This window comes from Lutra lutra, chromosome 12, assembly GCF_902655055.1.
Source record: "Lutra lutra chromosome 12, mLutLut1.2, whole genome shotgun sequence".
NCBI lineage: Eukaryota > Metazoa > Chordata > Mammalia > Carnivora > Mustelidae > Lutra > Lutra lutra.
The window spans coordinates 27,283,404-27,308,411 of record NC_062289.1 but is presented as its reverse complement, the minus strand read 5'-3'; the positions used below and the strand labels follow the sequence as shown (position 1 = coordinate 27,308,411).

General features: G+C 40.7%; 1 protein-coding gene across 1 annotated transcript in view; it reads left to right on the top strand.

Moving 5' to 3' along the window:
• The first annotated feature begins 20,078 nt into the window (after positions 1–20,078).
• The window catches only part of KATNAL2 (katanin catalytic subunit A1 like 2), a 69,452-nt gene continuing 64,522 nt past the window's right edge, over positions 20,079–25,008 (top strand). Inside the window, exon 1 of the mRNA XM_047698144.1 lies at positions 20,079–20,931. Within this exon, the coding sequence (XP_047554100.1) occupies positions 20,881–20,931 (51 nt within the window). The 5' untranslated portion in view covers positions 20,079–20,880. The remainder of the gene's footprint in view (positions 20,932–25,008) is intronic.

The window sequence follows — 25,008 nt, the reverse complement described above, 5'->3', positions numbered from 1 at the left end:
CGCCGCCGCTGCCGCCGGACCTGTCACGTGACCGGCGCGGGAGCTCCGCCCCCGGCGCGCGCGGGCCCCGCCCTCAGGCGCCCACCCCGCGCACCCGGCCCACCACTTTCCGCCCACGTCTTCCGCCCGGGCTAACGGCGCGCGGCGTTTGCCGCGCGTCAGCTCCCGCCCTCTACCGCGGCCTGCCGGCCTCCCGCACGCCTTTAGGCGTCGGGCCTGTGGCGGTGCCCTCCGTCCCGCGCGGCGCCTGCCTCCCCTGGAAGCGCCGAAGCGACTGCGGCGTTACCCGCCGGCCTGGAGGAGGGCCTGGCCCGGGGGAGCGGCGAAGACGACGAAGAGGTGGCCGGGACTCCCGACAGCAACATTTCGGGAAAATTCTAACGGTGCTCTTCCACACGGTGGCTGTAGCCAGAGGAAAGCAGCCGCACATAAAAGCATCCCCAGAGTAGTGGCGGAACAATCTAAATGTGGGTGTTGGGTAAGCTATTGTTCCGATCTAATGGAGCAGGATGGGCGAGACCTCTTTGGTTTGGGAATATCGTCCACGTACTAACCCGGCTGATTCCTTCTGACTTTGAAGGGCGACTGAATGTCATGGAGTGCGGAGTTGAGAGAGTTGGGCGGTGGAACTGGGTAGCTGTGAAATAAGAGAGCGAAAACAGAGTGCTCAGGAGAACCCTGGTTTTGTAAAAAGTCGAAGGGTCAGGGAAATCAGATAGCTGGGAAAGATGAAATGCCAAGGGCAGAAGAGATGGAAGGATGCTGGATGGCACCGCTGACGCGCTGATAAAGGTTGGGAGAAGATGCTGAGTCAAGCTGCTCAGAAAATTCACTGGACCAAGGCCAGGGTTCAGATTTCCTTGAAGAGGGGGATGAAACCCACCCACGAAAGAACTTTAAAACAATACGATTTGCAAGGTCCTGTTTAATTTGGTTTCTACCTACTGCCTTTTCCCAGTCCTATTTGTTTCATGAATAAAAGAATGAATGAACAGTATCTAGTTTCCAATGCTGGCTCTCTCTCTACCATTAACTTTGTGGTCTTAGCTTGGCTTAATCTTAGTTAATTCTCCGTTGGCCTTGATTTACACGTCAGTGGAGTTTAACATTGTTCAACAGTAATTAAATGAAGGCCACTGTGAACTGGGAGCTTTGAATGGAATATAATACAACCCTTGCACCAAGAAGCTTACAAGACGTAAGACGGACCAAGATGAACGCAAACTAAGAGAGGCGTGGCCTCACTGAGACTTGTCTGTAGGTTGTAGGGTTGGGTAGGTTTGACTGCGAAGTTCTAACTGCTGCCTCAGATCATAACCCAATCATAACATGTCCCATGTCCTTGCCACAGTGATTACATCAGAGCTGAACCTGTAAATGCAACTACAGCTACAGGGCGTTTCCAGGCTTTGCCAATTAGATCAAGTATGGGCCCATTTATTCAGTGATTAGAGGTGAGAGATGAGGAGACCGTTTAGCTTATGGACTGTTATAACCATTTTGCTACAATGAGGAGCCAGCCTGAGAACCAACCCATCTCATGGGTAAGAATCTCCCCCAAAATTCCAGAATTAACTTTGACACCCCTCCACCTCTTTACTTGTCAGTTTTCTTAAGCCAATGCCTTTCTGTTACTGTGTCAGATAGTTTTTCGTAGGTTTTCTATTAGTAGCACCTTGTCTGCCTGCACCAGATTACTAATTTGGCATCTTTTCTAAACTACTCTAACATTCATTCAATGTTTGTTTAGTGGAAAGCCTGAGTAGTAAAGAGTGAAGGGGATGCTTGTCTCTTTACTGTCACGAACAGTCCAGCTCTGGTCTAAATTTGTATATCCTACTCATGAGATAGAAATCTCTGCACTTACTTGAATCTAACTTTCTTATAATGTGGCATGAAATGTTCTTGGAGCAGAGTTGGGGAGGAGGGAGGTGTAATAATCTCACCACCACTTTAAACCATATACCAAAGTACCACTTCTAGCCACACACACAGAGAACTATTCACCCAGAAGAATTCCATTAAATACCATTTTCTCAATACATTTTCTTTTTTTTTTTAAGGTTTTATTTTTGAATATTCTCTATACCCAAAGTGGGGATTGAATTTACAACACCAAGATCAAGAGTCACACACTCCACAGACTGCGTCAGCCAGGCATCCTCCTCATGACATTATCTATGATAAAATGTGTTAACACTTTTTATAGATTGAGATTCTAGGCAATTACCTGACTGCTCTACCCCCTTAGCCTAGCTCCAATTAAAAAACATCAGTATTTAGGGGCGCCTGGGGGCTCAGTGGGTTAAGTCTCTGCATTTGGCTCAGGTCATGAACTCAGGGTCCTGGGATCAAGTCCCACATCGGGCTCTCTGCTCCACAGGGAGCCTGCTTTCTCCTCTCTCTCTCTCTGCATGCCCCTCTGCCTACTTGTGATCTCTGTCTGCCAAATAAATAAATAAAATCTTTAAAAAAAATCAGTATTTAATGAAACTGTCCTAAGATTACACTACATGAAGTCAAAAGTCTTGGGAGTGACTTTTCCATTTATTAGCTATGTAACTTTAGCAAAGTCAATTTTCTAATACATAAAACAAATGATTATTCCTGAACTCAGAATGTTGAAGGATTAAATGAGATAAAGTATATAACTTTATGAACATTTAAAGTGATAGATGATAAATCTTTTATACCTAAACAGCTGATAAATATCAAAAAAAGTATAATTAAGAGGCACTTAAAATATACCCATGTGATATACCCTAATATCTTTAGAAAGGACTCAACCTAGTGGGATCATGCATGAAATTTTGAATTCAGTTCTAAGCACCTGTCTTCTTCTTTTCCTTCCTACCTCTGAACCAGCAATTCTCTCTGATCTCAACATCTTTTTTTTTTTAAGATTTTATTTATTTATTTGACAAAGAGAGAGAGAGCACAAGCAAGAAGAGCAGCAGGCAGAGGGAGAGAGAGAAGCGGGCTCCCAGACAAACAAGGAGCCTGACTCGAGATTCAATCCCAGGACCCTAGGATCATGACCTGAGCCAAAGGCAGCCGCCTAACCAACTGAGCCACCCAGGCATCCCAACATCTCTCCTTCCCACTGATTTCTTCCTCTCTCCATATAATCATTTTCAAACCTCCTATAGTGCCAAGCCATCTTTCCTCCTTTGCCTGTCATACTTCTATTTTAATCACATTTCTTCAGTCCTTTACACTTTTCTGATAGTGTTTGGCCTTAACCTTTACTGAAACTAATATCAAGGAAATTGAACAATGAATTTATCTTTTAATTTTATATACCCAACTTTTTATTCTGAAATTTTTAAACACCAAGAAAAAAGCATAATACGATGAACATCTGTGTATATTCTAACTAGATTCAGTAATTATTGATATTTGAACAATTTTTATTGATCTAATTTACATACAATTAAATCCTCATATCTTAAGTAAATTCTTCAATTATTTTTGAAAAATACTTATTAAGATACAGAACATGGCCATTACCCCAGAAAGTTCCAAGTTCCTTCTTGCCCCATCCCAGTCAAGGCCCCCACAAGAAGCAACCAATGATCTGATTTCAAATACTACAGTGAGAACTAAAAAATGAAGGAACATTCTCTACTTATTTTTAAATGCTATAATAACTTTGATGGCAAAACTAGACAAAAATTAGTTTTCTCATCTAACTTATAAATACCTCTTACCCTAGTAATGCAAGGATGGTTTCACACAGCATACATATTAAGCAACTTGTAATTTGATCCAACTCACCACCTGATACAACCAAAAAATCTGGGATTAGGAAAACAGAACCAAATGCCTAATATAAGGAATTATCTAGCCAAAATCTTAGAAGTATTCAGGCGGTCAAACCAAACATTTGTCCTGAAGGTATTTGACAATCTAAAAGCAACGTCTATAAAATGAGCTATGACTTTTGGAGGATTGCTGAGCAAGAGAGAAATCTAAACCTAGTATCACAGAAGATGGAAAATCTAATAAACACCCCCTGTATTTAATATGAGACTCCTTAGGGTAAATATAAACCAGAAGTAAATCAGTACTTCCACAGATTGCAATCAGGTTTAATAGTAATTGTTTATTAAGCTTTCTATATTGAATAAACAGGTCCTAGAGAAGCACACTACAGGCACTAGATAGAAACAATTAAGTCCCCTCCAGATGAAGATATCATGACCCCAAATCTCAGACAACCCTACACAGATAATTTTCCAAATAAAATGACCAGCACATAGTTAAAAATCAGAAAAAGACTGAAATCAAAGCATGCCTACACTAAAAAATTAAAAGTTTGAAAAAATAATCTAGCAGAAACTCTATTCTAGAATTAAGAACTCAATGCAGAGGTTTAGTAGTATATTACATACAGTTAAAGAGAAAATAACCAGAACATGTGTTGGAAGGCTATTTTTAAAAAATATTTGTATGATAAAGAAAGAGTTGGGTAGGGGCAGCAGGAGAGAATCCTGGGACAGACACCCCCCCATCACTGAGCATGGAGACCAATTTGGAGCTTGATCCCATGACCTGTAAGACCAGAACCCCAGCCAAAACCAAGAGTCAGATACTCAACCGAGTCACCCATGCACCCCAGAAGTCTATTTAGAATGAAGCACAGAGAAAACAAAACCAAAAAAAAGGAAAAATGCATAAGAAAATATCGGAGACATAATTTGAAACCTTTGAATCATTGAAGATGATGTTGAAAAGGTACAACAAATGTTTAATTGGAATCCTCAAAGAACAAGAAAGCCAGAATGAGGCAGAAGTATTATGTGAAGAGATAAAATCCGAGATTTTCTAGACTGATGGAAGAAAACTAGGTAAACCGATAACAAAACCCTTTGCCATCCTGCATGGGTACTTGACTTTCAGTTAACGCTCAGTTAACAACGCTAGCTTTGTTCACTGGAAGGGTGATAGAGGGCTATAATGAACAACAACACAAACAAACAAACAAAAACACCTCTGACTGGCAAATTGCCTCTCAATCAGGAGGAACTTAGTATGAATGAATTATAAATACCTGATGGGGAGGCCATACTTGGGACTTACCTGAGGGAGTTCAATTCACCAGTAAAATACAGCAATTTTCAGTTTGTACGCAACTGGGGGCATCACACTAATGTATTATACAGAACTATCGTGAGAAATAGAATAAATCCATAAGTATAGTGAAGCATTTTACCATGCCTATCTTAGTAATTGATAAAAAAAAAAGACAAAGAAAAAATCATTAAAGATTTTTGTAACAACATAATTAACAAACTTGACCGAGTGACTCTAATGTGCAGAAAATACATTATTTCAAGCACATATGGAACATTTACAAAAATGACATATAATGACAGTAGAGCAAGTCTCAACAATTAAAAAATTGTAATAAACTACACATAACATTTACCGTCTTCACCATTTTTTTTATATTTTTATTTATTTATTTATTTGACAGACAGAGATTACAAGTAGGCAGAGAGGCAGGCAGAGAGAGAGGGGGAAGCAGGCTTCCTGCTGAGCAGAGAGCCCAATGCAGGGCTGGATCCCTGGACCCTGAGATCATGACCTGAGCCAAAGGTAGAGGCTTTAACCCACTGAGCCACCCAGGTGCCCCTACCGTCTTAACCATTTTAAGTGTACAGTTTGCTGCCCTTAAGAATAGTCACACTGAGGGGTGCGTGGGTGGCTCATTCAGTTAAGCATCTAACTTTGGCTCAGGTCACGAGCTCAGGGTCCTGGGATCCAGCCCTACGTCTGGCTCCCTGCTTAGTGGGGGGTCTGTTTGTCCCTTTCCCTCTGCCCCTCCCCCTGCTCATGCTCTCTCTTTCTCTCAAATAAATAAATAAAATTGTAAAAAAAAAAAAGAAAAAAACATGGTAATACTGCAGACACTGGTGTGGCTCAGTTGGTTAAGCAGCTGACTCTTGATCTCAGCTCAGATCTTGATCTCAGGGTCGTGAGTTCAAGCTCCACATTGAGCATGGAGCCTACTTTAAAAAAAAAAAAAGAAAGAAAGAAAAAAGATAGAATAGTCATACTGTTGTACAACTGTCATCACTATCCATCTTCAGAACTCTTTTTATCTTCCCAAACTGAAACTCTGTACTCATTTAAAAATAACTCCCTATTCTCCTCTACCCCTAACCCCTGGCAACCACCATTCTGCTTTTCCCGTGCAATTTACAGCATTTCTGTTTGTGACTAGCTTATTTCCTTTAGCATAGTGTCTTCAGAGTTCATCCATGTTGTAGCATATGACAGAATTTTCTTCCTTTTTGAGGTTGAACAATATTCCTTTGTATGTATATATAATATTTTGTTTATCCATTTTTCTGTCAATGAACAGTTTAGATGTGTCTTAGTGAGTTTGGGCTACTGAAACAAAATATCACACACTAGATAGCTTGAACATTTCTTTTCCCACAGTTCTGGAGGCTGGGAAGTCCAAGATCAAAGTGCCAGAAGATTTGGTGTCTGAGGAGGGCCCTCTTCCTGGTTTGCAGCTGGCTTCCTTTTTACTGTATTCTTACATAGTGGGAAGACAGAGCTCTAGTGTCTTCATCTTTTTATAAGGGCATTAATTCCATTATAGGGCCTCCACCCTCTCAACTCAGCTAAACCCAGATACCATCACAGCGGGAATTAGAGCTTTAACAGAATGGTATTGGGGAAGTGAGGGGGACAAAGACATTCTGTCTATAACAGGTTGCTTCTACCTTTTGGCTATGTGAATAATGCTGCCATTTACATGGGAATAGGGGTGCCTCCTTGAGACTCTACTTTCAATTTTTCTGAGGATCTACTCAGAAGTGGGATGCTAGAGTATATGGTAATTCTGTTTTTATATTTTGAGGAACTGTCATACCATTTTCAAAAGTGGCTGCATTGTTTTCCATTCCCACCAGCAATGCACAAGAGTTCCAGATAATCCCCATCCACATGAACACCTGTTATTTTCTGTTTTTCAATAGTCACCATCTTAATAGGAGCGAGCTGGTATCTTATGGTTTTGATTTGCATTTCCCTAATGATTATTAATCTTGAGTGTCTTTTCATGTGTTTATCAGCCACATGTATATCTTCTTTGAAGAAATGTCTACTTGAATCCTTTACCAATTTTTAAAATCAGGTTGTTTTGTTGTTGTTGAGTTTCACTAAATTTAAGAGGATTAAAATCATACAGATTATGATCTGTGCACAATTATGGTAGAAATCAGTAAGAGATAACTAGAAAATCACCATGGTTTTGGAAATTAAGAATACCCTTCTAAATAACCTATGAGTCAAAGAAAAAAAATCACTATGAAAATTTAAAAACTACCTGAATGAAAATACAACATACCAAAATCTGTGAGTTTTACCTAAAACCACAGTTATAGGGAAATTTATAACCTTAAACATACATGTTAGAAAAGAAAAAACACTGGCAATCAGTTGACCTAAACAACTTTAAGTAACAGAATAGAAAAATATCCAAGGAAGGTAAGAAGAAAGACACACTAAGCATAATACAAAAAAACTGATGAAGGGGAAAACTTACATATAATTTGTACACAATGCTTGACATTTCCTCAAAAATTACCAGACATGCCAGAAAACAAGATCAAATGACTAAAAACCAAAAAGGAGATTTGTGACAATAGTTTACACCCTTGATGTGATGTCATGAGAATGGCACTTTACTTCTGCAGTCTTCCTCTCAAAAACCCATAACTCCAGTTTAATGAAGAGAAAAACGTCAGACAAATCTCAGTTGATGGACATTCTACAAAGTAATTGACCAGAATTCCTTTAAAATGTCAAGGTCGGGACGCCTGGGTGGCTCAGTTGGTTAAGCAGCTGCCTTCGGCTCAGGTCATGATCCCAGCGTCCTGGGATCGAGTCCCACATCGGGCTCCTTGCTCATCAGGGAGCCTGCTTCTCCCTCTGCCTCTGCCTGCCATTCTGTCTGCCTGTGCTTGCTCTCTCTCCCTCTCTCTCTCTGACAAATAAATAAATAAAATCTTTAAAAAAAAAATAAAATAAAATGTCAAGGTCATCGAAAACAAGGTAAGGCAGAGGAACAGAGCCAAGGGGAGCCTAAAGAGATATAACAACTAACTATGATGTGGCTGAGATCCTACTATAGAAGGACATTAGGCAAGAACTAAGGTAATCTGAATAAAGTATGAATTTTAGTTAATAATAATGTATCAATATCTGTTCAATAATTATGACATATGTACCATATAAACACAAGGTGTTAATAATAAGGGAAACAGGTATATGTGAACTCTGTACTATAAGACAACTGGAATCTAAATCTTATTTATCATAAAAATGATAAATTATATTTGATAAATAAAATGTTTATCATTCAAAATTATATTTTCCAAAGATAGAAAAGAAAATTTAATTTTTATTTTATTTTCATCTTTTTATTTTTGGGGTATTAGATTTTTTTTAAGATTTTATTTATTTATTTGACACAGAGAGAAAGAGAGATCGCAAGTAGGCAGAGAGGCAGGCAGAGAGAGAGGGGGAAGCAGTCTCCCCACCAAGCAGAGAGCCCGATGTGGGGCTTGGTCCCAGGACCCTGAGATCATGACCTGGGCCAAAGGCAGAGGCTTAACCCACTGAGCCACCCAGGTGCCCCGGGGTATTAGATTTTTAAATAACAATTTCAACCTTTATTTTGTTATATTAATTGTATTTTTATTTCTCATAAGTAAGTTAAACTGTTTTACTTTTTAATTTTTTAAAGATTTTATTTATTTGTTGGAGGGAGAGAGAACATGACTACGGGGGGAGGGGCAAAGGGAGAGAGAATCTCAAGCAGAATCTGCCCTAAGCACAGAGCCTAACTAGGGCCTCAATCTCTTGACCCCGAGATCTCGTCCTGAGCCGAAATCAAGAGCTGGGAACTTAACCAAATGAGCCACTCAGGCTCTCCTAAACCCTGGTTTAAATGCTGTTTAATCCCTTTTAATCTCTAGTGTTCATCCCGTTTTATCTCCTTTTTAAAATTTTTATTAAGTTTTTAATTTCAATTCCAATATAGTTAACATACAGTGTTATATTAGTTTTCAGGTGTACAATATAGCGATTCAGCAATTCTATTCATTAATCAGGGCTCATCACAATAAGTGCACTTTTGAATTCCCATCACTATTTCGCCCATGTCCCCACTCTCCTCTCCTCTGGGGACCATCAATTTGTTCTCCATAGTTAAGATTTTGTTTCTCAGTTTGTCTCTGTTTTCCCTCTGTTTTGTTTCTTAAATTCCACACATAAGTGAAATCATATGGTATTTGTCTCTCTCTGATTTATTTCACTTAGCATAATACCCTCTAAATCCATAAATGGTTTTGTAAATGGCAAGATTTCATATTTTTAATGTTTCACTGTATGTAAGCGTGTGTGTGTGTGTGTGTGTGTGTACCACATCTTCTTTATCCATTCAACTATTGATGGACACTTGGGTTGCTTCCATAATTTGGCTATTGAAAATAATACTGCAAAAACATAGAAGTGCAACTTTTTTCAACTTAGTGTTTTGTATTCTTTGGGTAAATACCTGGTAGTGTGATTGTTGGATCATGGAGTAATCCTATTTTTAATTTTTTGAGCAAATTCCATACCATTTTCCACAGAGGCTGGGTTGCACCAGTTTGCTGACACTTCAACCTTTAAATGATTGTAAAAATGTGAAATTTATTTTCAGTTGTATCCACAAGAATTGAAGACATTGTCATTAAAATGTCTTGATCAGGGACGCCTGGGTGGCTCAGTTGGTTAAGCAGCTGCCTTCGGCTCAGGTCATGATCCCGGCGTCCTGGGATCGAGTCCCGCATCGGGCTCCTTGCTCATCAGGGAGCCTGCTTCTCCCTCTGCCTCTGCCTGCCATTCTGTCTGCCTGTGCTTGCTCTCTCTCCCTCTCTCTCTCTGACAAATAAATAAATAAAATCTTAAAAAAAAATAAAATAAATAAAATGTCTTGATCAGGGAGTATAGACATTTCAAGAACTAAATCTGGTATGGAAGATCTCTCAAATTTTTATTAACTTTTTTGGGAAGTTTTATGCAAGTTTAATACATTATGTTTTCCGTAATGCTTTACTATTCCATTTTTTTCTTAGAAGAAAACAGTAATGAGTTGTTGTTTTTTTTTTACCAAGGCTGTTGAGGTCCCTGAAGTCTTCCTATAGCCCCTAAGTCCTTTCTAGTTCAACAACATGCCACAGAAATTTTATCACTTTCTTCATGAGCTATGACCTCAGAAAGGCTAGGAAGTATTCACCTAGAGAAACTCTTATACCTTCACATGTGTGGTGGGAGATATGTATAAGGGTATTCATGACATCACTGTTTGTAATAGTGAAACACTGAAAACAACTTATCTTGTCCATCAAGAAAGTGGGTATATACATTGTGTTAGATGCCTGAAAAAGAATTCTATGTGTATAGAATGAGAAAAAAATGAATAAGCCAGAGTTACATTCCCAAAACAATATGAAAGGAAAAAATTAAGTCGGAAAAAAGCTATATATCCTTTCTACAAATTTTTCTGAAGTATGAAACAATGGTACATACTTATGGATATATACATATGTGATAGAAGTTCAAAAACATGCATGTGAATGCCAAATACCAAAACCAGGACAGTGGGTACCTCTGAGAAGGGAATGGGATCTGTGGGGTATTCTGGGAGATTCTATATTTATAAAGATTTTTCTTAAAACAAACAAACAAACAAACATACCCGAAGCAAATGTGGCAGAGTGTTAAGCTATGACAGATTTGGAAGGTAGATATACCAACCTACTTTTCTTTATGTTTGTGTACTTGAAACATTTCATAATAAGACAAAACACAAAATACATCCTAAATCTGATCATTCTTTCCAACTTCCTGGCCCCTCAGCCTGAACTCCTGTCTTGTTTCCTTGTTTTCTTTCTGTCTTGTCCCACTACAATTATTCTCCACACAATAGCCAGTATGGCATTTTATAAATATAAATCTGCTCTCATCAGCCCCCGATGCAAAAACCTTTCCATGTGTTTATATGACTCTAAACATAAAAATTAAGTTCCTTACCGTAGCCCACAGGTCCTAGTCTCATCTCCAACACTTAGCTCTTAGTCTTCCTCCACTATCATTATTTACCCCCTCAAACTGTTTTATTTTTCTTTTGGATCTTCTCACTACCTCAGATTATATTTATTCATGGTTTAAGGCTACAATTATTCCCAGAGTCTCCAGCTTCCATTAGAATATGAATTCCATGAAAAGTGGGAATGTTAAGCTCTGCTGTATCCCCATTGCTAAGAATATTGCTTGACTCATTAAATGTGACTTTTTTTTTTGAGGAATGAATAACTGACTTCTTTTTCATTCAAAAAGAAGAAGAATGACACTTCAGTGGTTTAAAAAAAGATATAATCAAACGCATAGAAACTGAAAATTACAGGGTACGCTGTCAACAATGACAACAGCTAAGACTCATTAAGCGCTCATTATGTACCAGGCATTGCCAAGCACTGGGACCACATACTTCTTGGGGAGCATGCCAGCCTTCCTCTCCTTCTCATAGGCCTCCAAAACCTATTTGCGACGTGGAAGCCTCCTCCCTAGTCACAGCTTATTGGATCCGTATCGAACACTGGGGAAGAAAAGCCCATCTGTTAGCCAGGAGGAAGCAATCAGATTTTTTTCTTGAAAATTGTGCTGAGAGTCGTGCAGGCTGAACAAGTCTGAAGATGAGTCATGTTGATGGCAGGACGTTTTTGAGTGAAGGGGACAGCTGTTGAGGTCCCTGAAGCTGCAGTTATATCTGCCCTTTCTGGACCATGTTGCTCAACATTTCCTGGTTTTCGCTTTTGGTTTTTTGTTTTTTGTGGGTTTTTTTTTTTTTGAGATTTTATTTATTTATTTGTCAGAGAGAGACACAGTGAGAGAGGGAACACAAGCAGGGAGAGTGGGAGAGGGAGAAGCAGGCTTCCTGCTGAGCAGGGAGCCCGATGCGGGGCTCCCATCCCAGGACCCTGGGATCATGACCTGAGCCAAAGGCAGATGCCCAAAAACTGAGCCACCCTGGCGCCCCTGTTTCCTGCGCTTAAAGACATAGTTACCCCTCTGTCCTTCCATGACACCCAGTGCCTTCATTTTTAAAATTAGTGTAGGTAAGTCTCTTTGTTTTGTTGATGATTCGTCCTAAGAACAGAGAAGTCAACCATCTCTTCATCAAGGAAACTTGACTAAAACAGTGTTTCCCACGTGTGGTCTCATTTAATTCTTGTAACATTATGAGAGGGTATTAGTAGCCCCATTTTCCAGATGAGGAGACAAGGCTTGAAAAGGTCCAAAAACATTCCTGAAATCACAGAGCAGTTGAGTTTCCAATCCTGGCCTGTGTGACTCTGGAGAGGAGTCCGAGTCACTCCGTGTGGCTGTGGGAAGGGTAGCAGGAGGACTGTGGTGGAGATGTGGTGAGGAAACCAGAGCCAACATTTTATTTTATTTATTTTTATTTTTACTTACTTTTAAAAAGTATTTATGTATTTATTTGTTAGAGGGAGAAAGAGAGAGCACACAGCAGGGGGAGCGGCAGGCCGTGGGAGAAGTAGGCTTCCAGCTGAGCAGGGAGCCCCATTTGGGACTCTATCCCACGACACTGGGATCATGACCTGAACTGAACGCAGAGGGGACTCAACTGAGCCCATCAGGCATCCAGAGCCAACATTTTAATATCATCCAGAGCGATTTAGAAAATGACGTTGACAATAGTGTGGGGCAAAACCCAGATTTCATTCTGTTTTTGGATAAGATCCAGAAAAATTTTATTCTCACATTTCAACAATCGTTGGCATAGAGAGATTTCTATTGACACAGAATGACTATATGATTAAAACGTTTTCTCTCCCCATTGACAGAGTTGACAGGTTTTAAAGAATGGCAGGATTTTTTTTTTTTTTTAGAAACATGAAAAATGGAGTTTTAATATATTTTCGGAGATGACTTATAGTTAGTTGACTGTCACAGCGTTTGCAGTGTGGCAGGTATATTTCTTGTTGTTCTCGGAAACTCCCCCTCATTCTCGAATGCCTTGAGAAGCCCTACTGAAGGTCGCTTGACATAAGTGAGGAAATCCAAGGTGTTTACTTGGGGAAGTGCTAGGGGAGAGAAAGGGATGGGGATTGATGGATTAAAGTATGATTTGAAGAGAGTGATCAATAAATCAAGTTTATGATTTAAAAACACTCAGAATTCACTTTATAGAACATCCTCGCTGGGGAAGAAAGAGTAAGCGGAATAGCTTGTTTTTGCCAGCTGAAGTTGGACGGTGTTTTCAATGCTTCAGAAAATAATACGCCTTAGGGTGCCTGGGTGACTCAGTGGGTTAAAGCCTCTGCCTTCGGCTCAGGTCATGATCTCAGGGTCCTGGGGTCGAGCCCCACATCAGGATCTCTGCTCAGCGGGGAGCCTGCTTCCTCCTCTCTCTGCCTGCCTCTCTGCCTACTTGTGATCTCTGTCAAATAAATAAATAAAATCTTAAAAAAAAAAAAAAGAAAAAGAAAATAGTACGCCTTGAGGAAGAAGCGGTAAGCTTGCGCTCTACCTCAGACCTCAAATGACACAACTTGGAAGCATCATTAATGTGTGCATCAGACACAGTTTTGTTACCTTGGTCTTTATTTAGACTGTTTAAAACTCAAGCACAAGGGGCGTCTGGGTGGCTCAGTGGGTTAAGCCTCTGCCTTCAGCTCAGGTCATGATCTCAGGGTCCTGGGATCAAGCCCTACATTGGGCTCTCTGCTCATCAGGGAGCCTGCTTCCCCCTCTCTCTCTGCCTGCCTCTCTGCCTACTTGTGATATCTTCTCTATCAAATAAATAAATAAAATAAAAAAAAAACAAAACCAAAAACTTCAAGCACGGGAAATTTTATTGTGTTTTATAAAAGAAGGGAAAATATGTTTTTCTTAGAAAATGGAGAATTTTTCTCTTCTCAGTAGGTAGTAATACTTTGGGAAGCAACACATTGGTACATTAAAAAAATTGGTTCTGAGAACAGGAAACCTGCCATTCGCTCACCTCACACCTTCACAGTCCCTGGAGTTACGACTGTACCAGAAAAGTAGAGGAGGCCGGGGCCATACTGTCTTCCCGTTGAGATGTCTACAGGTATGCCAGTGAAGGTCCTATATAAGGCTGAAGGCCCCCAAATGAGAGACAAACACTGGTGAGGTGCATCATGGGAAGCTCAGAGGCAGAGGACAACAGGAACTGCCAGATGTCCAATATCACAGTCCCCTCCGGAGACGCCAAGTGGCCCAGCCAGACCAGGTATATCTGTGGCAGCAACATCTTTCCAAATTTCCCTGACATGCTGAAAAGTGTGCCTATATGAAAGAGTGTAAACAAACAAACAAACAAACAAAAAGGCTCAAGGGACCAGCTGTGGAAAAGGTCCATGTGGCCCTGAGAGGAAAAGGGCATGGAATGGGGCATGGAAAACATCTTCCAGTGGCAAAGATAAATTTATCTGTTGAAAGGGGGTGGGTAGAGGTGAAAGGGATTATGAGTACACTTATCTTGATGACAACTGAGTAATGTATGGAATTGTTGAGCCTTTATATTGTATACCTGAAACTAATATAATACTGTATGTTAACAGTACTGGAATTAAAATTTTTAAAAAAGAACAAAAATTATCTGTGGAACAGAACTTTGCCCTTATTTTTTTCTTTTAATTAATCTGGATTGGGGATGGAGGGTGTGCACACTTATGTGTATTCTAGGTACTAATCTAAGGATAAATTTACTCCCCAGAGGACATTTGGCACTCGGCCAAGCCTGGAACATTTTTGGTTGTCACAGTTCTGGGGAGTGTTCCTGATATATAGTGGACAGAGGCCAGGGATGCTGCTAAAACATCCTTGCTGCTAAAACATGCTTAGCTAAAACTAAGAAAAGGTCAGTCCCCCACAACAAAGAATTATCTATCCCAAAATGTCAATAGTGACAAATTTGAGAAACACCACCCTAGCCCAGCAAATCTAGCTAGCAGAGAATTTCAGTGAGAAAAGCTGAGTTCCTCTCTTTTTTTTCCTTTTAAGTAAACTCTATGCCCAATGTGGGACTTGAACTTACAACCCTGAGATGAAGAGTCACGTGCTCTATTGACTGAGCTAGCCAGGAGCTCCTGAGTTTCTTTCTTAAAGGGAAAACATGCGTTTGTGTTTACTTTTTCTTTTAAAAGTGGTGGCTTTAATTAAAACGAATTTTAAGACAGGGCAAGAGAAGATTGGAGACAAATGCGTCAAGATGAAGGCTTTGGATGATCTGGAATACCACACAGGATTTTGTAAGTATAGTGTATAAGATCTCTGGTCTAGAAGACTAACTGTAGAAGTAACTCTGTGGGTAAGTGATGTCTAAAGACCTCATCTGAGAATCTCCCCTCTCAGCCCTTAGAGCCCCTGCCTCATTATTCTTCATCTACAACATTTCCATAGTTTCCTTTCTGACCTTCCAGCTTCTGGCAGTCACCTTTTCAAAGTCCCCTTAATTTCTGAAGAATATTTTCACTAGATATAGAATTCTAAGTTAATGATACTTTTTTTTTTCTTTTAGCATATATAGAGTTGTATTTCTGTAATCATCTGGATTCTCAGGTTGTTCCCATATCTTGGCTGTTGTAAATAATGCTGCAATGAACTTGAGGGTACAGATATCACTTCAAGCTGGTGACATCATTTCCTTTGGCTATATATCCAGAAGTGTAATTGATAGATCAAATGGTAGTTCCACTTTTAATTTTTTGAGGCAACTCCATACTGTTTTCCACAGTGGTTGTACCAATTTATGTTGCCACCAAAAGTGCATAAGGGTTCCCTCTTCTTTGCGTCCTTGCCCACATTTGTTATTTGACTTTTTAATAATAGTCATTCTAACAGGTGTAAGATATATCTCGCTGTCTTTTTGATTTGCATTTTCCTGATGATTAGAGATGTCGAGTACTTTTCATGTACTTGTTGTTCATTTGTAGGTCTTCCATTTTTTATTTTTTTATTTTTTTATTTTTCTTTTTAAAGATTTATTTATTTATTTGACAGTCAGAGATCACAAGTAGGCAGAAAGGCAGGCAGAGAGGGAGGAGGAAGCAGGCTCGCCACAGAGCAGAGAGCCCGACGTGGGGCTCGATCCCAGGCCCCTGGGATAATTAGCCGAGCCGAAGGCAGAGGCTTTAACCCACTGAGCCACCCAGGAGCTCCTGTATCTCTTCCATTTTTTAAATTGAATTGTCTGGTTTTTGTTTTGTTTTGATTTGCTTTTGAGTTATGTAAGTTCCTTCTATAGTTTGGATATTAACCCCTTAGCAGAAAGATGGTTTGCAAATATTTTCTCTCATTCAATAGGTCGTCCTTCCATTTCATTGATAATGTTTTCTGCTGTGAAGAAGCTTTCTAGTTTGCTGTAAGCCCTGTTGTTGATTTTTGCTTTTGTTGCTTGTGCTTTGGTGCATATCCAAAAAAAAATCATTGCTAAGACTGATGTTAAAGAACTTTTTCCTATGTTTTCTTCTAGGAGTTTCATGGTTTCAGGTATTATGTTTAAGTTTTTAATCCCTTTCAAGTTAATTTTTGTAAATGGTTAAGATAGGGGTCCGATTTCATTCTTGTGCATGGGAATATCTAGTTTTCCCAATTTATGGGGGTAGGCAGGCTGGCTTCATTCAGGAGATGCCATTTATTAAAGAGACTGTCCTTCCCCCATTAATTATTCTTGGCTCACTTGTCAAATATTAGTTGATCAAAATGAATTTCTTTTTTCTTTTCTTTTTTTAAAGATTTTATTTATTTATTTGACAGAGAGAGAGAGAGAGAGAGATCACAAGTAGGCAGAGAGGCAGGCAGAGAGAGGCGGAAGCAGGCTCACTGCTGAGCAGAGAGCCCAATGCGGGGCTTGATCCCAGGACCCTGAGATCATGACCTGAGCCAAAGGCAGAGGCTTAACCCACTGAGCCACCCAGGCGCCCTGATCAAAATGAATTTCTTTTTTTTTTTTAATTTTATTTTTTATAAACATATATTTTTATCCCCAGGGGTACAGGTCTGTGAATCCAAAATGAATTTCTTAATGTGAGTCTTGGTTAGAAAAGTTTGAAAGCCAGTGGTCACGTGAAGGAGATTCCTTAGAAAAAATTACATTAAATTTGGAAATAAAGCAAAACAGTACAGCATGACCTATCAATGTCACACTAGAACCATGTTTAGGAGGCCCAACCTCTATCCAATAGGACTTTCTGTGATAGAAATGTTCTACGTGTGTGGTTGCTCGGTATATCAGCCACAGCTACATATGACAACTAAATACTGGAAAACGGGGCTAGTGGGACTGGGGGATTGAATTTTTAACTTTAATTTAATTTTAATTAAAATTAGAGGGATGCCTGGGTGGCTCAGTTGGTTAAGCAGCTGCCTTCGGCTCAGGTCATGATCCCAGCGTCCTGGGATCGAGTCCCGCATCGGGCTCCTTGCTCGTCGGAGAACCTGCTTCTCCCTCTGCCTCTGCCTGCCATTCTGTCTGCCTGTGCTCACTCTCTCTCCCTTGCTCTCTCTGACAAATAAATAAATAAAATCTTTAAAAAAAATTAGAATGTAAATGGTCAAAACTAGAGGAATGTATCTATGCCCCTTAGAAAAAATTCCACAGGCTATGATTGTATTACCCTGTAGAAGTTTAACCAGTTTTGTATTTAACCCAGCAGTCTTTTTTTTTTTTTAAAGATTTCATTCATTCATGACAGAGAGAGAGAGAGCAAGAGAGGGAACACAAGCTCAGAGGAGCTGGAGAAGGAGAAGCAGGCTTGATCCCATGACGCTGGAATCATGACATGGGCTGAAGGCAGCCACTTAACTGACTGAGACACCTAGGCGCCCCATAACCCAGGTCTTATTCTAACTTTGTTCTCTTGAAAGGCCTGTGAATATCTGGTACCTCAAAATGCTTTTTAAACCACTTTTATCATTTCACTGGCTCCCTCAAGGACCTAAGGGACATCTTTGCCATGTGTCCATTCATATTAAAGAGAATTCCATTTTGAAATTTTTGAAAATCATGTCAACAAAACAATAAGTGCAACAGGAAAGGTATGTAATGAAATAAGGAACAATTTTCTCTCTGCCTAAATTCTGCCTGGGGTAAGTGTAGTGATTGGAAAAGCTCCATTGAACTGTCCTAGAAGGTGCAGTCTGAGCTGAGTCCTAGGAGACAATACAGGCTTTTGTTAGGCAAATGAGGTGAGAGTGATCCTCTAGGCAAAAGAAACTGTTCAGGATTAGTTCACAAATTCATGTAATCTGGGGATGGGGTGGGGGGGGTTGCCTCGATTGGGCTGGGAATGACAGGTGAAACTGGACAGGGAGGGTAGCAGCATGGCATAGTGGAAAGGCAGACTGGCTTCATTCAGGAGATAGTTTTGCATCCTAACTTTATCTTGTTGGATAATTTAAGATTGGCTAATTTGGCTCTTTGAGCCCATTTCCACAACTGTAAATTGGGAGTGTTAATGACTTCTGCATGGGGTATTAGGATTAAATTAGGTAACCACATAAGTCACATAGTGTGTTTTCTGGTGCCATAGATGCTTAATTATAGTTATTATCTAATGTGAGAGTGGTCAACAGTTTCAAATGGTGCTAAGTTTAAATAAGATTTTTAAAAAGGTGTAAAATAACCTATAATTGGCTTTCCTAATTAGGAAGTTATTGAAGATTCTGATAAGAACAGGTTCAAAAGAGGAGGGGCAGAATGTGTTGAGAAATGGATGGGAGGTGGCAAACGGAAGAAGACAGTCACATGTGCAATTATCAAATCAGAATGTTGTGTGTACATCCCAGAATATCACAAAAATGTCACAGGACTAATAAAAGATATGAATACCCAGATTGAAGGTGTATAGGATCCTTCTCTCTCTCTCAGTGATTGGTTAAGTTCCTGGTTTAAAGGAGGACTATGGCCCAAAATCTCCCTTTTTGGACTTCTCATTCTTATAGCCTTATTAATCTTAATGTGTTGCCTTGTTCGATGTTTCTCTACTTGGTGCCCAGATTCCATTGCTGCAATGACTTCACGATGACAGATGATCCTTACCACGCACAGAGACACTTCTTCACTGGGAGCACTGGATTCAGCTGCCTCTGTCTTTCTTAACTCCCTACACATTGCTCAACTGATCAATGTTGACCCGAGTAGGTAGGGACAACTCTACACCCCTATTCAGCAGGAAGAAGTTACAGAAAATGAGACCTTCCACCTTCAACTACCTTAAATATTTAAGGGTCAAAATTGTTCAGGGGGGAATGATGTGGGAAACAGAGGCAGAAGAATAATTAAATTTCCTTACCTACTGACAAGCCCTTAAAACAGGCAGAGTGACCTCCACTTTAAGGCTTTGCTAAGGGCAAAGGACAATCCTAGCCTGACAAACCCCTACCCCCAACCAGGATCCTGTAAGTCTACTTTAACAATTCCTTTAGGAAACTTTTATCTCTAAACTGCCAAGATAGTGTCGACAATCATTCCCAAGCATATAGCCCACTGATATACATCTAAAGGGTCTCACTAGAGGGTTTTATTACTGGTAATGAATAACCTTTTCCCCAGACAATAGCTAGCCCCTTAAGGTCCTAGAAACCTTGCTTCCAAAATTCCTTAGAGACTTACATCATCCCTAACCCCCTCCCAACTTACAAGTATATAGTAGACCTCTCCTCACCCCGGGGCAGCAGCTCTTCCTGCCCACAAGTCTTGTCCCCGGGCTTTAATAAACCACCATTTTGCACCAAAGATGTCTCAAGAATTCTCTCTTGGTCATCTGTTCCGGACCTCACCTCTAGTCAGTCTTTTCAAAAAGCTTGAAGTGAATGGAAGAGAGGGGATTCAATTCAGCAATTATACGAATGGAGATCTGGGGTTTTGCTTTGTTCTGGGTTTTTTGTTTGTTTTGTTTTGTTTTTTTAGATTGAGGAAACTGGATTTTTTTTTTTTTTTTTATTCTAAGGGTAGAGAATGGAAGAAGCAGCTGGAGGATAATGAAGAGGGGATGGTTTAGAATAGGATTAACAGCAAGCGAGACAGAAGGCAAAGACACTGAAGACACAAAATAGTTAACACATGAAGAAAATGGAGCAGAGGAAAATGTCAAGTCCCTGTTTGTCCGCTTTTAAAGAGCATAGGTCCAGAGCGAAGGGAGTTGGAGGAGAAGGGAAAGGTTGACGCACACTCTGCATCCCAGAAAGCCTCTGACAGCCAAAGTCCACAGCAGATTCTTCCAGTCTAAAAGGACCACTTGCAGACATTTCAAAGTAAAGCAGAAAGTTCCTTCCAAACCTTACCTTAATACGGGGGGACGGCGGGGGAGGGGGGATAGAGATGGGGACCTGGAAAAGACAGAGTGTCAAAGTGTAGTCTTGGGAACGTAAGCGCTGGGTCACAAAGGCCTGGACAATAGCCGAAATCAAGGACAAATAATACGATACATAAACTTGGTAACCTGGCATTTTAGAGGCAGAAATGAACCGAACAAGAACAACTTCAAGCCCCGCCCCAAACCCTGTCAATCATTCCCCCTCCCTCTCTTGATTGGTCAGTGCCCTACAAAGGCTTTGGATGAAACGTGCTTATTTTAATATTGATTGGCATGAGAAAGAATCCATCTTTGCCCAGCGATTGGCTGACCAGTCCAGGCTCCGGCCAATCCTGAAAGGGGCGGGCTAGTTAAGCGTCAGGTTTCCCCCAGCAGTTTTCTTTGGAAGTACTGGTCAGGCTAGTGACTGGCCCTTTTCACTTCTCTGGCCCTGAAACGGTAGCTGATGGAGCTTTCTTACCAGACCCTCAAATTCACGCACCAGGCACGGGAAGCGGTAAGGAAAGCACATTAAAAAAAAAAAAAATTGTACCAGGAGCTCTGGTCTCCTGTTACTGGGAGCCCATTTGCGTGTCCGCGGTTGCTATGGCGACGAGTTTCCCCTCCCCTCCCCCCAGCCGAGCGGCGCCAGCGCTAGGAGGGACCTTAGGTCCTACTGGTCAAGTCCAGGACTGGGCGTGAGGCTGTGATGGGAATAGGCTGGGTCTGGGACAGAGCAGGATTTGGGAGTGCCTACGGATTTGATGAAAGGGACCGCAGTTTGTGACTTAGGAAACGGTGTGGTGTTTATTAGACCGGCTGTCTTGATGGGTGAGCAGGTGTGGGGAGTGGTTAAAATAAGGATTGTTCAAAGGCCAGGCAGCTCTCACCTGACAGTTGGAACCCTGGGTTCTGATCCTGATTCTCCACTTACCAAGGCGGAGAGAATTTACGTATTTAATTCCCCTCTCGGGCTTCAATTCTTAGACTATAATCCTTTTCACACGAAGATTACATGGGCTTTACAGTACATACAGTGGTTTCGGTTGTACCGACTGCTCACTGGTGAGCAGTACTTTACACAACAATGCACATGAATTGAGCGCATACTCAATGCCTGGCACTGAGGAAATAAAAACAATGCTTTGGGGAGGAGGGAGGATAAATAAAGCTTAAAAATGCTGATATCTGAGCCCTCACCTCTAGAGATTCTGATTTACTGATTTTGGGTGGATTCTGTGCATCAGTATTTTTTAAAAGCCCAGGAGGGTTTACATGTGTAGCCAGCGTTACGAACCACTGCCATAGTGTTTCCCACCTTAAAAAACAAACTAATAATATAGAAAAAGAGATAACCGTCTGGTTGGCCTCCCATTCCCCTTTACCTACCAACCTCTCTCTGTTTCTCTCCAGCTTCTGGAAAGGGTTGGTGTTGCTAGTGTCTCATCTCTGGATTGTCTTCAAGCCTATTTCAATCTAGCCCCAATTACCTGCATGCTAACCTTTTTGCACTGGCTTTTAATAAAGCAGATTCCTGGACCTCACCAAGAGTTACTGAATCAGAAACAGTCCGGGATGGGGTCTTGAAAAGTGCATTGTAAACACACACCCAGGTTTGAAAACCACTGCCCTAAATAGTCTCATATATTTTCATGATTTCCAATGCCATCTATATGCCAACAACCACCAACCCCTCACTGACTCTAGAGTGGATTTTTTTGCTGGGTCCCAAGGTCACATGGTGTCCTAGAAGGTGGAATACAGAGAGGACTATGAATCAACTGATTGTTTGACAAACAAGGGGAGTATCTCAAGTATCTGCATCTGAATTTGCTCAATATCTAACTTTTTGTTTCCCTTCTGAAACCTATTCCTTTCCCAGTCTTCCTCCACCTGGAAATGTGAAACCACCATCCGCCAGTTGCTCAAATCAGAATTCTGGGAGTCATCCTTAGCTCCTTCCTCTTAGTTCCTCCCTCTGTTCTCTACCTAAGGAAGGCAGCAGCAAATCTTATTGATTCTACTTCTATAATAGGTCTTTAATCCACCACAATGGCTTACCTATCCACAATAGCTTTCTAACTATTCTTCTTATTGGTTTTTGCCTCCCTCTAGTCCATTCTTCATCCAGTGATCTTAAAATTATGTCACTCCCTGACTAGGATCCTTTATTGGCTTTTCATTATATGTAGAGTAAAACCCCAAAACCTTGACATGATCTACAGAGCACTGCAATGGTATAGCCCAGTTCCTGTATCTGGTGTCTTCACCACTTTCTGCTTTGCCTCCCACTGATACAGGCACATTCTCTTTGATCTGACATGTCTCTGAACACCACATACTCTGTACCATGCAAGTTAGTATTTAATTGTGTTTAATTTATTTTTATTTCTTTTTTTTTTAAAGATTTTATTTATTTATTTGACAGAGAGATCACAAGCAGGCAGAGAGGCAGGCAGAGAGAGGAGGAAGCAGGCTCCCTGCTGAGCAGAGAGCCCGATGCGGGGCTCGATCCCAGGACTCCGAGATCATGACCTGAGCCGAAGGCAGCGGCTTAACCCACTGAGCCACCCAGGCGCCCCAATTTATTTTTATTTCTTAAGATTTACTCATCCATTTGGGGGGATCAGAGGGAGAGAGAAAGAATCCTGAAACAGGCTCCCTGTTCAGCAGTGTGGGGCTGCTGTGGGGCAGCATGATGTGGGGCTCCATCCCAGGACCCTGAGATCATGACCTGAGCTGATGTCAAGAGTTGGACGCTCAACTGAGTGATCCACCCAGGTGCCCCTAATTTTTTTTAAAGTAGGCTCCACATGGGGCTTTAACTTACAACCCAGATCAAGACCTGAGATCAAGAGTCAGCTGCTTAACCAACTGAGCAACCAGGTGCCCCTAATTTGTGATTAATTTATGTTACAGATTCCTGCATATGACACAGCCTGTCAAACATAATTCATGTAACTTGAAGGCAGATCCAGTTTTACTTCTTGTTTTATTCCCTAGATGGTGCTAAGGGACATATTTAGGTATGCCCATTGATGGCTTGATTTTGCAGGGGGTATAAGTGCAAGGAGTTGTGCTGATTAGGAGTCTGCAGAAGGAAGAAGATAGAGGTGGGTGTGGTGATTTGGTGAACTGAATATAAGAAGGATTGCATGTCCACAAGGAATGTTGATCATGTAAATCATCTACTGTATTAGAATTTCCAGAATACTTCCTTTTTATTTGGTTGATTTTTATTGTTGTTTCAAATTATACATCCATACATATATGATTGATCTGAGATCTTTAATTTCTCCAAGGAGAAATCCTCTACACCCTCCTATAGGAATAAGGGCACAATAATCTTGGTTGTCACCATCGGTGGAGTTAAATAGGGGAAGACAGCTGTGTGTGGGGTGGGGGATTTCTCCTCGATGTTTGGTGCACAGATTATACTTAATCACTCCTACCTTAATTATGTAATTGCATACTTAATTACTTTTCCCTTTCCAAAGTTTGTGTGGTTGAATTTCTTCTCAGAGTAAATGTCCAACCTTCAGCCAGGGTAGAAGAGGGATTGTCACCTGATTGGGTTAGGGAAGGGAATCTATGATACACTGAGTTTAGCCTGCTCCTCATTATTTCTTTCCTTAGAAGTGCCTGGTGACTCCAGAAGTGCCCAGTGCACTCAGTTCCTGTAATTGTCTAGGGTGCTGTCATACTTAAGTGCTTCTTGTTGACTACTTTCTCTATAGGTGTTGGTTTTCTTTGATTTTGGTTGTCTTTTGCTTTTGTCTTTCTCTGTCCTCTTAATTCACCTGGCATTTATCCAGTTGCTTTCCATCTGTCAATTTTATTGTCATATTTGTCTGTTGTCACTTGCTCTTCTAGGGTTGTTGTCCTTTTTCCCCCCACCCACTTCTGCTCTAATCTTTATTATTTCCCTCCTTCTCCTGGCTTTTTTTTTTTTTAAATTTGTTTGTTCTTCTGTCTCTAGCTCCTTTAGGTGTAAGGATAGATTGTTTATTTAAGATTTTGAGACTTTTCTTGCTTCTTGAGGTAAGCTTGTGTTGCTATAAATGTTGCTTACATTTAATGCAATTATCAAAATACCACCAATATTTTTCACGAACAATCCTAAAATTTGTATGGAATCACAAAAGACCCTGAATAGCCAAAGCAGTCCTGAAAAAGCAAAGCAAAGCTAGAGGCATCACGATTCTGGATTTCAAGCTATATTACAAAGCTGCTGTCATCAAGACAGTATGGAACTGGCATAAAAACAGACACATAGATCAATGGAACAGAAAAGAAAACCCAGAAATGGACCACAACTATATGGTCAACTAATATTTGACAAAGCAGGAAAGAATATCCAATGGAAAAAAGACAGTCTCTTCAACAAATGGTTTTGGGAGAACTGGACAGCCACCTTCAGAAGAAGGAAGCTGGACCATTTCCTTACACCATACCCCAAAATAAAAAAAATGTGAGCTAGGAAACCATCAAAATCCTAGAGGAGAATACAGGCAGCAACCTCTTTGACCTCAGCTATAGCAACTTCTTACTAGACACATCTCGGGAGGCAAGGGAAACAAAAACAAAAATGAAC